The 15,542-nt window shown below is 35.4% G+C and overlaps 2 protein-coding genes across 2 annotated transcripts in view; one reads left to right on the forward strand and one right to left on the reverse strand.

Moving 5' to 3' along the window:
* LOC134280407 (cilia- and flagella-associated protein 54-like) overlaps positions 1-9,342 on the forward strand; it is a 45,332-nt gene extending 35,990 nt beyond the window's left edge. Inside the window, exons 53-68 of the mRNA XM_062762809.1 lie at positions 24-220; positions 649-824; positions 1,066-1,245; positions 1,558-1,733; positions 2,073-2,197; positions 2,539-2,647; positions 2,934-3,099; positions 4,356-4,382; positions 5,547-5,814; positions 6,081-6,206; positions 6,487-6,805; positions 6,939-7,131; positions 7,375-7,532; positions 7,848-8,007; positions 8,390-8,476; positions 8,823-9,342. Coding sequence (XP_062618793.1) covers positions 24-220; positions 649-824; positions 1,066-1,245; positions 1,558-1,733; positions 2,073-2,197; positions 2,539-2,647; positions 2,934-3,099; positions 4,356-4,382; positions 5,547-5,814; positions 6,081-6,206; positions 6,487-6,805; positions 6,939-7,131; positions 7,375-7,532; positions 7,848-8,007; positions 8,390-8,476; positions 8,823-8,948 — 2,593 coding nt within the window. The 3' untranslated portion in view covers positions 8,949-9,342. The remainder of the gene's footprint in view (positions 1-23; positions 221-648; positions 825-1,065; positions 1,246-1,557; positions 1,734-2,072; positions 2,198-2,538; positions 2,648-2,933; positions 3,100-4,355; positions 4,383-5,546; positions 5,815-6,080; positions 6,207-6,486; positions 6,806-6,938; positions 7,132-7,374; positions 7,533-7,847; positions 8,008-8,389; positions 8,477-8,822) is intronic.
* A 3,469-nt stretch (positions 9,343-12,811) lies between these two features.
* Positions 12,812-14,209, reverse strand: LOC134280408 (uncharacterized). The gene has a single exon (XM_062762810.1). It carries the CDS (start codon positions 14,207-14,209, stop codon positions 12,812-12,814), a length of 1,398 nt encoding a protein of 465 aa, XP_062618794.1.
* Positions 14,210-15,542: the final 1,333 nt, after the last annotated feature.

A 15,542-nucleotide genomic window follows, 5' to 3' on the forward strand; every position in this document is an offset into this window, starting at 1 on the left:
TTTAAGTATTTCTCAATTTTCAGACCCTCTTCTCTGAAAGGATCAGGTCCCAGGAAGGACACCCATGCTAACGTTAAAATCGTTCATCCGGAAAATAGCCAGTTCCAGTACCAGAACTTCCAGAGTCGGTCACGCTTGGATGCTCGGTTATGGTTGGACTGTCGACAGGCTCTAGTGAAATGTCTGATGATGGAGGTCCGCAGTCTGGGAGAGATCAAAGGTGAGAGGGCAAAGGTCAACTTTTACAAGAACAAAATATATATAATCTTATGTTAATCATTAATGTTGAAACATGAGTATTTTCATTAGTTAATAATATAGCATATATTTGTGGGGAAAAAAAAGCTTAGGAATAACAGTATTAACATAATTGGTGTTATCCTTCAGAACTAAGTTTTGCACTAAGTTTACCAAATAAAACTGTACTAGTAAATAAACTATGGTTTACAGCTATTACATTTATTAACTGTTTTGGTCATGTCAAATATAAATTTTAAGAAAATTGCATTATACATGTATATAGTCATCAAGATGTTATCCAAATTCAACAACATTCACTTCAATTCAGTTGTAAAGGGTAATATACATGACTGTATACAGTGAACAATTTAAGATCTATAGAGTGACCCTTATATTTATTGTTTACAGACCCTGAAACTAAAGTTCTACAAGAGCTGGCAGACTGCCGTCAGTATTGTATTGAGGGTCTTGGTGAGGCAGAGGCTTGTGGCGATGTAGAAATGCAGGCTGAGTTCTTTATACAGGGCGCCATACTTAACATCACAGAGGGCAAGAGTCTGGAACACACTGTCTCTCTGCTGCAGGTCTGTGTAAAATACTGTAACAAATTATTGTCAATTTTTTCTTCAATTTATGGATATTCAAATATTTTTGTATATTGAAAATTTATGTGAAAATTCTGCACTGTTTATTATAACCAAAACTTCATATTAAGTTATTCAAAGATTGTATTAGAAAAATTTGGGAAAGTTTCTAAGATCTGGAAAAATAAGATTTTGAAAAAATTATTTTTGAAAATAAACTAACTTCTTGAAACCTTTACAGGATGCCATTAAGCTGTTACAGAAGATCCCTAAGTTGTCTATCCCCGGGGAGCAACTTTTGACCCGAGCCCTGCTCCTGAGGACGGACCTCGAGGCTGTGGAGAGGGAGGATGAGACAGCACTGTTTACTGAGCGTACACTGGACCAGTACTTAGAGGCCCAGGACCTCATACTTAAACAGGTACAGATATGTAAAAATTGTAAGCCAGGGGTCAGTTATTTTGTAATGTCCAAAATTGAGTGTGCAGTTTTTAATGCTGTAATTGATTTAAGAGTACTTGATAATTAAATCATTTATATGACATTGTATGGTGAGATTTTTATTTTCATAGCATAATATATTAAATATTTTAAAAAAGTTTTGTACATTGAATTGATTTCGTACTATAAATTTTCAAAATTGCTTGCAAAATCTCAATATATCTTTGTGTACAAGGTAAAAAAAATTGTTGAGTCTTTGTTAAATAATTACGAATAATTATATTGTTTACAGTTGGAGAGACTAGGGGAGGCAATCGAGCATTATTACCCCAGTCAGATGTCACAGTTCTCTGCCCCTGTCAGTCCTATGAAGAATATTTACCTCCCACAGTTGTTACAGCTGGTACAGATCAAGCTGAGGGTCGGGCACGCCATCAGTCGCAATGCCGCCAAATACATCCGCAGTGGGTAAGTCAAATAAATAATAAATACAGGTCAAACTAAGGAGTCGCAACACCGCTAAATACATCTGCAGCGGATAAGTAAAATGAATAATAAATACAGATCTGACGGTGGGACACACCGCCAGTCGCAACGCTGCTAAATACATCCGCAGCGGGTAAGATGTCTGTTTAGTAAAAATATATTTTATATTTATAGTGGGTAAGAATTAGACAATGGTGCTTAAATTTATGAAATTCCAAGAGATGTTATCATTCATTTTTTTTATAAAATTAATCTAAAAATCAATCTAGCTAACATAATTAGGAAAACAGTAATTTTACATGTGTATTTCTTTGTTAACAGTTCAGATAAAGACCCGGTACAGCTGTGGTCCGCTGCCCTGGGAGTCCTGATGACTGCCAGAGAACTGTCCCAGGCCAGCGTCACAAGGGAGGCAAATCTGGAGGCCGAAATCTTACTGAACCTTGGTATGTGTATTAATTTATTACAGTGTACTTGTAAATTGAAATTTGATTTTTAAGTAAGCCAGGTGTAAATTTCTTGGCTTGAGCTGTAGGCATAACATTTGAAATAACTGCAAAATTTATCACAAAAAGCAAATGATACTAGTAATTAATACACCTCATATTTATCAAATGTCAGAGGCCAAACCTGTTTTAATTAAGATAGATTATACAGATAAACTGGGCTGCATCTGTAACGTCCAAATACTCCCCCGAGATGTGTTTTGGTATATATGAAAACCCTAATTTATTGATATGTTAACAGCTTTTTACTAATAGTTAACAAATGGATTTTTTATTAACAGGTAAAGTACAGCGTATGTTGGTGTACCACGGAAAGTTCCCACCCAGGAAAGCAGCAGAAACTCTGTTAGAGGCCATTACTACCAGCTTCAATAATGACCATGATTTGGGGTAAGCGCTGTAGAAATGACATCATCAAATAATAATGTCCTTGACTGTGTATAATCAATGCCCCTTTCTCAATAGAATGAAGTCACAAACTCTCTGGACAGATGGAGTATGTCCTTAGGTCTGTTTAACAGAGTGCAGGTTCTTTAGCACGCTATCAAATTCCTTATACCTCCAAAAGATTTGTTTGCAAGCACTGGCTCTGTTGAACAGGCCTCTGGGGTGTATTGGTTTAATTATGTAAATTATGTGTATTGCCCTCTGTATTGTATTTATTGCCCTGTTGTAGACTGATGAGACAGGCCTACATGGAGATTGCCCTAGTCTACCTACAGAGTTCTGGGCTGATTACTCTAAAGGACAACAATGGGCTGGAATTTGTCACGGAGTCTCAAGATCCACTGGAACCTACCAGTGCCAAAACGGACAGCTCACGGAAGACCAAGTCCTGGAAGGTAAGGGGTGGAGTCAGGGGTGTGGCTTATATACGTCAATCATTAGGGAAAGAATAGAAAGATAGTAGATGTATTATGCATGATATAAAAGATGCAAGATTTATGCATGATTGATAGATAAACAAAACATGCTTCATTTATCTGTATTTATTTGGGGATGACTATCTATAAAAACATCTATCATTAATATATGATTTATATTCTCAATTTACTGGTTGCTACTTTAAATGAGGAAAGGATTCTATAAAAAGACATTTCTCTGTCACCAAGAAGATAATTTGGGTTTCTGATTGAATGGATGATAAGATTTAGCAAAATAGTCATCCTATTTTCTTACAACGATCGTGAATATGGAACTTCAACGATGGAAGTTTGATAGGAAGTGAAGAAAAAAGAATATGAATATAATTATGCAGACAGAGCCCTGTATTTGACCTATGGGCATTCATAACATTCTTTGGATTTTTTTTGTAAAATCAGAAGAGTGTGTAATAAATTTTACGATTCAGTAGATTTTTAGCTCACCGCAATGAAGTTGAGAAGTTGAGATGTCATTGAGCTTATGCTATACCCCAGGCGTTGGCCTCGGTTTTGGTGTCCCAGGTTTTAGAAGCAAGTCCATTCCCAAGTAACTATAAGCCCTATTTGAATCAAACTTGCATGGATGATGCATCTAGGAATGGACACTACAAGACTTGCAGTGGATGCTGGATCTGACCTACATTTTCCAGATGAGTGACCAGGTTAAAAGTTTTTGGAGTAGGTCCATTCCCAAGTAACTATAAGCCCTACTGGGACCAAACTTGCATGGATAATATATCTAGGGATGGACACTACAAGACTTGCTTTGGATGCTGGATCTGTTCTACTTTTTCCAGATGAGTGACCAGGTTATTTCCAATAAACTGTAAGCCCTACCCTGACCAAATTTGCATAGATGATGCATCTAAGGATGGAAAATCGAGACTTGTTTTGGATGCTGGATCTGACCTGCATTTTCCATATGAGTTTCCAGGTTAAAGTTTTTGGAACAGGTCAATAGACAATAAAATTTAAGACCTATTTTAACAGAACTTGCATGAATATTGTTGTCAGGATAAATACTAACTACTAAGAAAATATGATGTGAGATTTGTATTACATAAACTGATAAAATTTGTTGAGGTGAGCTTTGTAATTTTTGATTACCTATTTATCTTTGTATAGTAATCACAAGAGATAAATAAAAATTTCAGACAAATAAATTGACATTACAGGGTTCCCCTGTGTCTACACCAGAGAGGGTAATTAAACTGTCAAATACATGCTTTAGATTTTTGTCAGGAGCTTATAATTAACCAGTTCATATTACAGGACTTTGTTAACATTTTGTTTTCTGGGCTTATAAAGGAAAAAAATAGTTGTCTTCAAGTGCTCAAATTTGATACAAAAATTAGTTGTTGATTACAGTTCTGTGTGCATAAGTTTATTTTTGAATGAAAAAAAAAGATTTATTGCTTAATGCATTTTTCATGCAAAACAAAAGTGCATGCAAAATTTTATTTCATTTTTATGTCATTTCAACTTTCATTGACTTCTGTTTGAAGTTAAAACATTAAATTCATTTTCATATTTCATTTTAAAGAATTAAAGCAGTCGACATATTCAGTTCATCGCATCACTGCATGACTTGTGTTGTGCATGAAGGAAAACTTTTAATTGTGATTTCAAAGTAAATATCAATTAAGTATTATGTGTGATATATTTTCAAGCTATACTGAGTTTGTATTGAGTACTGTTATACATGTACATCGATTACAGTAACTGTTAGACTTTGGTGTCAAAGCTCTGAAAACAGGATATCGGGCATACATGTATAAAGAGGGATTTTCCTGCACTGTATATACAAGAAATAGTGTGTGAAACTTTTAGTTCTGTAGCATTGACTTCTTTTGATTAACAATTCTCTGAAAGTCTCTAAAGCCTAAAGTCTCATAAAGTAGAACTGCTATTTGGTGCAGGGAAAATCTTAAAAACTGAATGGAAGGACTCTACTTAAAATGTGTGACTTCTGCTCAATATCTGTATATTGTTACTGTACAATAACATAGAATTGATCAATAGAAAAGCTGGATGTCTGCTGATATTGTATGGGAGGACAGAGATTTTTTAAGAATTTTATTACAGATTGAATTTTTACTGCTTTAACACCCTAAAATCACTTTAAATTATTCCACTTAATATGAAAAATGAAGTAGTAACCTTAAATAATGCTTTAGCAAAAACTAAGTTAAGAAAGGATTTGATCTCATTTTTTATAATGCAGTATTTTTTCTAGCCTTTTTTTTTCTTCAGCATTATATCTTTACCATAAATACTTGATAGGTTTTAGGTACTATATTGATCTGTATCATGATTATAAGAGTGCTAGTATTGAGTTTATTTTGACACTGTGATTTTGTTAACAGAGTAAGAAGGACCGTCTGAGCAGTAGGACCAAGTCCAGTAAGAGTGATGAGGTGGGTGACCAGGAGAAGGAACGCCGCGCGGCGTGGCTGGCCATCAGATGTGCTGCAGCGGTGGCAGAGGCCCAGAGAGCTCGTGTGTTACTGATCGGGGACGTCAGCGTCACGTCACAAAAACTCCCGGAGACTGCGCAGGAGAACATCCCAGACTTCGTGGCTTTGGATCTTGTCAGTGCTTATGTGTTAGGGGAAAAGAAGAAAGTGTATAAAAGTAAGATGTCTAATGATCAGTAGTTTTACAGGAGGAGAGTCATGCATGGCTAAAAAAAATGAAATATGATTTTTAATCTCATCTATTTTGAATCATTTTGTAAAACTGCGTGAAATTTTTTTGATATCCTTTCCAATTCTTTTACATCTTTCAAATAAATTTTTTTGCCTCATAATAGGGAGATGAAATGAAAGCTCATCATTTTCTTTAATTTATACCTTATACAAGTGTAAGAAAATCAATCCTTGTGTTTTTTTTTGCTGCAGATGAAATAGAGGAGGAGTTGGCTCCCTTGATTGAGGCACAGGAAGTGAAGAAGGTGGAGACTTATGAAGAACAGGTGAACCGAGCGAAGGACGGAGCTAAAGACCTGGGGTGGATCCACTTCCTGGGTATAGTAATCTGAATGGGCTTTAACAAAGAGGAAATCTTTCAGAGAATATTCAGTGAAGAAATTTGCAGACTTCAATTGCATGGATTACTTATCCTAAGTTATCTAGGAAAGATCATGTTAGCACTCTATTTCAATAATATTCGAATAAAAATAAACACTATATAAAATTAAAAAAAACCAAAAAAACATGCAACTTTTCTATGATGTGTATGATATCTAAGGACAGAGACCAGTCATACTGTAAGGAGTTTCTGAATGGAATTTTTCCTATTTTCTAGGTTACCAGACAGTGTTACAGAGACTTTGTAGTACCTCTACCATCTCTGCCTCCAGCATCAAGTCAGACAACTCACCACAGGATGACACCGACCCTGGTGATCTTGGCCCAGACTTTGACCTCGGGTTTATCAGTCATGCCCAGTGTGACACCACCATGAACCATGACGTGGTGCGCTCCATGCTGTTTGGTGGTATCTGGTCGCGGCGTTCCGCTAAGCTCCACACATACCTATCCACACATCTACAGGTGTACAGTGAGAAATGTTGTGCCGTGTATCCCCCCGACAATCTTAGTCTGCCCACCGTTACTGCTGTCAGGTGAGGGTGAATTTGGTAAACAACCATGAATCAACTGCAATACTGTTTAAATCTTTTTTACCTTAAATTTAATGAATATTAATGTTTTTCATTTTAATGAATATTCATGTTATAAAATTTATTCTTGTTGTAGGTTGGATGCCAGTGTATTGTACAAGTCCTACATCCAGAACCTGACCGTGCCAACTGACCAGGAGGAGAACGTCCAGACAGGTGGACAGGGGATCACAGGGAAGGCCCCGCCCCCTCCAGGCTCTAATCTCAGCCAGTACCAACCCCCGGACAAAAGTGTCACCACCCCCACCGATACTGAGGTGGCAGTACAGGTCAGTACGGATATTGGGTGTCACACAACACCCCCCCATCCCCCCTCCTCCCCTCCACCAAAAAAACAATAAATAAAATTTTTAAAAATCGGCACAGTATCATTTTTACATCCCCACCACATAAATTTTTCAGAAAAATTAAAAAGTAAAATCAACTTTTATAAACCTTCTAAGAATAAAAATTTTGATATTGTGTCCGTATTTATTCAATGTGTTTATTCACTTTTGGTCTATTTTTAACAGTTTTACCAGCCCTCGTTGGAGGAAAATGATCCCCAGAGACCTGAAGCTGTGGGTCCAGACTCCAGAATTCTCTTGCTGTTTGCCATGTCCAACAAAAAGGTCAACCAACCGGGCATCCAGTGGGTGACCTTGTCCCAGCTGAATGACCTTCATGACAGGTATGGTCAATAATGACATATGGCAAATAAAATATGGATTAAAATATGCTTAAGTTTAAAATTTTCAGCCAAAAGACAAGAAACTTATCAGCATAAGAGATAATGAACAATTTAAAGATAGCAGATGCTTTGTTTTAAAGAAATATTTCAGTTAAGAAGACTATCAAAAACACGAAGAAGAGCAGTCTTCTCATGAAGATCTAATGAGAAAACGCTGATTTGTTTTCTTTAATCATGCAGAAACTGCTGCTTAAAACATATTTCTCTAATTCACTGACAGAGTCATTATTTATAATGCTTTTTTTTAACTTACAGATTGGCACTGCTTGCTCAGAGAGTAGAAATTTCACTGCAGGAGAAAGAGAAGAAATCCAAGGACCCTATCACTCCCTCCCCTACCCCCACAGCCAAGGCTAAGAAGACCCAGAGAATCAAGGCTCTGTCCCCAAAAGTTCAGAGAGATGAACAGTTAGAGGTATACAATCTTTTTTCCTAATTTTTTTCGTAAGGAAAATTTACTTTGTAAGTTAGTAAAAATCACTTTGTAATTTTTTGCCCAGTTTAATAAAATGCAACGAATAAAAATCTTAAGTTTCAAAGTTAATAAAGATATTGACTATATGAAATTTTTTTCTTGGATCTTTTCCAATTTGTCTTTGATTCCTACTTTGCTTCTATCTCAAACTGAATATAGGGAAATTGTTGTCCTCATTTTATTATCACCTCTTTTGCCCTTGACACTAGACAAAAAAAACATTGTATACAGTAAATGTTATACTCTCTCTTTTCATGATCAGTAATCAATTAAACATTTACATTAAGACAGTTGTAATATTATCCTATCTTTCTCTCTGTAGAGTTTACTGAAGCAGTGTGTGGATGATGTGACCACTATACTGGGGGTCCTGACTGACCAGGCCGAAACAGCCAGCACCGCAGGCGACGTAAGTTATCTCTATGTCACACAATTCATGTAGAATGTCTTGTGTGTAGAATGTCTTGTATCTCATACCTTAGCAAAAACTGTGAAAATCATAGCTTCATAATTTATCAGAACCTTATAGTTAGCAAACAGTTCAAGCCTACAACTACTGTGTTTCATTTTAATTCTAGCGCTTTAGTCGGACCATAAGTTTTTGAGTTATTGCGTAGTTTTTTTTATATATTTATTATATTTATCCTGATGTATAAACAATTAAACTTAATTTCTTAATCTCATGATTGCATTGTATCAATTTAAGTTTTGATTTTTATATGACAACATGTAATAATGATTTGCATTGTTTGTAGATTCCGTTTGAGGTGAGTCGAACCAACATCAGGAACCTGGAGGGTTTGTTTGACCCAGGATTTGGTTTTATTCTCCGCGGATCAGACATGGCTACCTGGCTTGTGAAACTACTGACTCAGCAGTAGGAACCAGACAAAGGAACTGGACAGTGTTTATTTTACAACATTGTGTTACTAGGCTTAATATTTAATTATGTATTGACTGTAATGAAATGAAAGTTTATTTTGTTTTTATTTACACATACCACATTGAATTTTAAAATAATTTAAAGATAATAAAAAAAAATAGTTTTAAAATTTGTTTAGAAAACTACTGATTGAACTATATAAATTTTTGAGAAAAAAAATACTTGTGTATGACTTAGCAAAAAATGTCCACTTTATGGCTTTTGTGAATTGTTTCACATTTTACATCAATGTTATGTTTGTTATTTTTGAAATTTGTGGCACTTAACTTACTTTCTCCGTCCATTTGTTGTCTATTTTTAAAAATTATGTTTATTTTGGTATACTTTGATTATATATTGCTCACTGTGATAAAATTTCTTTTCTATTTATGAAAAATTTTGCATTTGTCCAAAAAATATCCTTAATTGTATAATTATGAACTTTATTTATTATTTATTGACTTTGAGAGACTAATATTAAAAAAAAATTCTGAGACATTGAATTGATTGTATGTTGTTCAACATCCCTCTCGAGAATTTTTTTCACTCTTATGGAGACAGCCACCACTTAGCAATTAAGAGCTGCAAATTTTGCACTTACAGCCATTGAGCAGTAAGGACTCTCTTTTGTGCTAGCACCTTCTGCAACACAGGACCTTGATTTATACAGTCACATTCCAAGAACCAGTATCCACTTCCCACATGGGATTCAAACCCGCAACATAAGGATCACGTCTTTACTTCTTGACTCTAGAGCAGACACACTAACCACTGCATTATGCAGGAGAAAACATTGAATTCAAGTTTGTTTAATGTTTCAGATATGATTTCTGCTTATATTGGTTTTAAATTTTTAATGTAAGTGAAAGAAGAAGTGATACTAGACCTTGGGATTTTAGTTCAAACCTAAAAATAGAATTATCTGTCCAAATCAAAGTTCACTATTTGATCTTAGTCCCCCCCCCATAATCAGTCATTCATTGTATTGTTCATGATGACTTAGCCTACTTTGGTGTCTTGACAATGCTAATAGTTTGACAAACAATAAGGACTATACTATAAACTTTTACAACTGTCATCAATTGAAATGGTATATTATATTTTCATACCTACCTTTTTTAAAGAAAGATCTGGCACAATTGTTATCCAGGGCCGGCCATCCATTATTCTCCCTCAAACTACCCTCACTAATTTTAAAAGCAGTAGCCACCTCATCTCATGAAATGTGATTGCTGGTGCCTTGAACATATGCAAAAGGATTTTTAAAAATTCTTTTTTAATGAGGGGACCAAATTGGAAAGAAAAACCTGTAATTTTCTTTTTAAAAAAACATGGATCCATACTTTACCTGTTACATTTTTCTTAGTGGTCAATTCGCATTTAGGAATATATAGATTGGGTTAAGGTATTTCAGTTTTCAACTGGCAGAGATCAGATGTCAAAAAAGAAATTCTTGTACAAAAAATTTGTTCCCTGATTACCTCTCCATTTTGTTTTGGAGTAATTAATTCATTTTATTGAGTGATTGGTGACTTCCTTTATATGTGCAATAAGGTTCCAGAAATAGGGTTTCATACTAAAGGTAATGGTGGGTAAATTTTTTTACTTTTCCAATAATTACTGGCTCCCTTAACTTAAACATTTATTGCAGTAGACCATAAACACTAGTTTTAAATATTTTTAATATTCCACAGAGCCAAAATGAATTTGAACCACCCTGTATATATTGGATTCCGAAACTTCATAAAAATCCTTACAAACAAAGATACATTGCGGGTTCCAGTAAATGTTCAATCAAGCCTCTTTCGTTACTCCTCACTAAGATATTGACAGTAGTGAAGGAAAAAAAAATTCAAGAGTACTGTGCAATAATATATTCAAGAAGTGGTGTAAATCAGATGTGGGTACTCAAAAATTCCAAAGAACTTTTGGACAATTTGAAATCACAAGATTTTACCAAAATCAACAGCTTAAAAACTTACAACTTTTCAACTTTATACACAACCATTCCCCGTGATAAATTAAAGTCCAGGCTTTTTGATATCATTGGCAGCTGCTTTATCAATAAAAATGGAAGTCGTACATTTACTTACCTGGTCATTGGTCATTTGCAAAATTATTTTTGTTAAAACGCATTCTGATTGAACACACAGGTTCTCTGAAGTTGACATCAAAAAGATGCTTGAGTTTTTGATTGACAATATCTTTGTGGGTTTTGGAGACCAGGTCTTCCAACTATCTATTGGAATTCCCATGGGTACCAATTGCACTCTGTTATTAGCAGACCTATTTTTACATTCCCATGAAGCAGAATTTGTGCAAAATCTTAATGCGTGAAAAGAAGAAAACACTTGCTGTGGCCTTCAACTCGACATTTAGATATATCAACGACGTATTGTCAGTTAACAATGTTAATTTCCATTCCTACGTCGATACGATATATCCTGGAGAGCTTGAGATAAAAGATACCACAGAGTCTGACACATCTGTTTCATACTTGGATATTTTACTTGAAAAAGACGTTAATGGTAATCTAACAACCAAACTCTATGATAAACGTGATGACTTTAACTTTTCTATCATAAACTTCCTTATGCAGCAATGTACCTTCATCACCTGCATACGGAGTATATATACCTCAGTTGATTCGATGCGCAAGAGGATACTCTACGTATGAACATTATCTAAAACGAGATAATTATTGACAAGCAGGTTGATGAAATAATAATACTAGCAGTCTCGTCTAAAGTCATCATTTCGTAAGTTCTATGGTCGATACAATGACCTTGTCAGCAAATACAATTTATCATTGAGCCAAAATGCTGACGGACGTTTTTCATACCAATTGTTTGTCCATTATTTATACACTGAATTGAGACAGATTTTTCCATTATATCCCGATCATGACAAGGAGCACACAGCGGGTGTGACCGGTCAGCAGGGGATGCTCACTCCTCCATGGCACCTGATCCCACCTAAGATGTTTCGGAGGTCCGTGTTTGCTCTGCTCCTATTTTGTATTGTTTATGGACTTTGATATTGAAAACTGCTCGTTATCTCCATATCTTTCAACATATGTACAATAAGGCTTCCAAGCTTAATTTTAAGCCTGGAGGTGATTGGCAGATTTAGGAGTAAAAAAGGAAGCTTTTTATAAACAACAGGCACATGGGCTACATCATTCACACGAAATAAACAATAGAAATGGAGAGAAGAGCAAACACAAATTGACCAACAAAACATTAAAGATGAAATCAGGTGTCATGGTGTAGGAAACATTCCCTGTCAACTTGCTACATGTACTCCTGTCGTACGCACTGGCTAACTGAAAATTTTATTTATCTTTCAGCATGTATCCAAAGTTCCGCCCTAATCTGTATCATCCCTATCTTGTAGTAAGAACCAAAACTATCCAATTTTAGAACTAGAATTCATTTTGCTTGTTGTCGAAGACGGATTTTTTAAGGTCTTTATTTACGTTTGGATAGTTTTTTGCAGTGGGAATCGGAGGTTTGCTTGAATGAAGGCCCCAGGTTGCCTTCATGTTTAAAACTGTGTTGGCCAAAAAAGCTTTTCCATACTGTATAACATAAATGTCGACAAAGTTCAATCAAAATCACATTATTCAGAATGGATTTGCAAAAGCTTTCATGAAATTTAAGGATGTATTCATACATGTATGTGTTTTGTATATACTTTATCTAAATATATATAATAATTGATAATATAACTATACATAAAGAAGATGCGTGAAATAAAAATGTAAGCAACAAGTCCACAAGTTGTACATAGCCATTTTCTGATGTGTTTGACATCATAGTTTTATATCATGTACCTGATCACCTTTATTTCTCCTTTTTCAAATAGTCCTACCCACAACCTCCCCTCACTGTCCACACTCAATCCACAGGGCTTGGGTATTCCACACCTATCTAGACATTTCAGGAACTGTCCGTCCTGGTCAAGAATATGCAGACAGTCACTTCTTAAATCTTCCACAATGATCTGACTCATAGAGTCTGTCACAATTTTTCTTGGAACAAACCCCTTTCTCCTTCCGGCTGGTCTACCATTGTATCGAAATCGTACTCTTCCCGTTGTATCAAGTACGACAACTGTCTGGGCATTAATATCAGAAACACAAATGCCTCCATTGTTGTTCTCGGCAATAAAAGGCACCAATTTACCACTTGCAAAAAGGGCTTTTCCATTTTCATCTTTGAATATTTCCTGCTTTACTTCCTGTCCATGATAGCGGGCAATCATTTTTTGCTGTCTATTACTTAGAGTGACCAGTATGTTTCCTGACTTAGTGCAGCTCAGTCCTTCTGGAGTCCATTCTTGCGGTGTTTTGATCAATATCTCTATCCCCTCGCGTCTGACAATGTTGACAGTTCTATCTTCAGAAATACTATATATCAGTTCACCCTCCCTTGTTAGTGATATATCACTAGGATAGATTTGCTGTGTGAGGGCAAGGATCTGCTCTACAGATCCGTATATGTTCACACATTTCAGAGCTTTATCTAAACCACTAACCCAAGCTTTATCTCCTCCGACAGCCACCACTCTATGTAGAGGTTTCACTCCAGTTGGAATTGTTGCAATAACTCTGACTTTGTCCAACAACTCTCTCGTTGATGAAAAAGATACTTCTTCTTTCAGACTGGATAGCGATATCTGTGTAAGAGTTGCTTTGTATTTTTCTAGCTCTATACTGAATTCTTTCCCTTGGACTGTACTGGTTTTCAGGGAAGGAATCGGCACACTAGGATCTGCAAGAGAGTTCCTGTATTCAACAAGGTTTGATTCGTGGTTAGTCACTTCTGAGACTTTATTGGACTTCATGATCTCTTTGTTTCTTTTAACTGTTTGGAGGATTTCTGGAATCATGCCTCTGAGTTTAGATTGGTTAGCTTTTAATACAGCCAGGTGGTTTTCTCTCATGGATGTGATCAAAGTTCCGAATTTATTAAAGATGCTGTCTACTTCTCGATGCCACATTGTTCTCTGTTTCTCTGTTTCTTTTTCGAGATCAAAATATTTTTCCAAGCATAAAGTTATATCCCTGTCACTATCTTCGTTTTTCTTTTTGTATTTTGGAATAATGCTGGATTCAATTTCCAGTGTTTCCTTTTGGATTTCCTTTTTCTTGTCGTTGAAGATGTTTGGTATGTCTTTCACGTTGTGTCCATTATGGGAAGTGATGACACATTTCATGCAGACGGGGGCATCGCACTGTAGACAATGGGCCTCGCATCTCTGGTGTGGGTGAATTTCACACTCAGGAAACACCAGTTGTATCTTTCTGTTTGTAAAGGGAACAATGTCGTGTGTTTGACACTTGAATTTGTCCACAAGTTTACTGACGCAGTCCACACATAAACTGACTTGACAGTTGTTACAAAACTGTTGGGTGGAGTTGTCACAAAGGTCGCATGTTATTATCTCCTGTGCCCAAGAATGGGGGTAGCCATTTCGTTAAATGTTTGTCGAAACTAAATCTGTAAATAGTTTATGCAAAAAAAATTGTTAAAATGCATAATTGCCACTACAAATTTGCTGTCTAAGTTTAAGTATTTTTATTTTATTGAAAATTATATAACAAAAAAAATTTAGAAATCAAAGTTTTAGAATAAATGAAGCAAGTTAATGTAGTTATACAGTTCTGCTATTTCAAATCTATTCGATACAAGTTTTTGAATGATTTTTTGCACTCCAAGGAATATTTGTCTTACCTTCATCGGAGGAAAGGGTGGGGCTATTTAGCGATAAGGCAATGTTGCAAAGCATTTCAACTAAACAAAGTCAAATAAAGTAACCTTTTATTGGTTTATTTTCTGTTAGAAAAGTTAACCCTTCAAATGTCCAATAAGTATGGTAAGGATATCAGAGAATTCACACATGATTTGAAACAGGTCTGTCGAAACTGAAGATCTTACTGCTGATTTTCAGCTCAGTTGCCCCCCTTTCCCATTTGAAACGGCTTCTCACGGGCACATTAAAAATATCTGAGCAAAATGCAATATACTAGTATGTTTGAAAGCACTTGCATATTTGTTGATTCACCTTACATAATAAAAGCAATGTCCATCATTTTATGTATTTTACAGGAGTAATCTTGAGAAGTTATCAAAATTAGTCTGATTTTATAGATTTTAGTGAATAATAGATTTAGTTTCAATTTTTTGTAAGTAAAAACGGAGAAAAAAATGCTTTCTCATGAGTGCACAAACATTGTTAGAGATAGATTACCTGCATTTGTTAATAATTATTGCTATCGATAAAAAAGTAGTGGTTATGGAAAAATTAAAAGAATTTAAAGTCGTAAGAAAACATACCTTTTTCAAACTGAACCAGATTTCCTTTATGCACTTCGTTTTGACAGCCTGATATTATCTAGGTAGGGGTTCCACTATTTATTTCTTGTTTATTCTTCCTAGTTGTTATCTTTATCCAAAAAGATCGATATTAAAGTGTCTCAGTAAATCAAGATGGGAGGACAACATTACCGCTACATTGCCAAAACTTTCAACTCATTACCGCTACATTT

Source organism: Saccostrea cucullata, unplaced genomic scaffold, assembly GCF_032062105.1.
Source record: "Saccostrea cucullata isolate Sc308-1 unplaced genomic scaffold, CSIRO_AGI_Scuc_v1 ctg637, whole genome shotgun sequence".
NCBI lineage: Eukaryota > Metazoa > Mollusca > Bivalvia > Ostreida > Ostreidae > Saccostrea > Saccostrea cuccullata.

Coding starts and splice junctions, on each gene's coding strand:
- LOC134280408 (XM_062762810.1), bottom strand. CDS start 14,209: ATGAAATGTGTCATCACTTCCCATAATGGACACAACGTGAAAGACATA.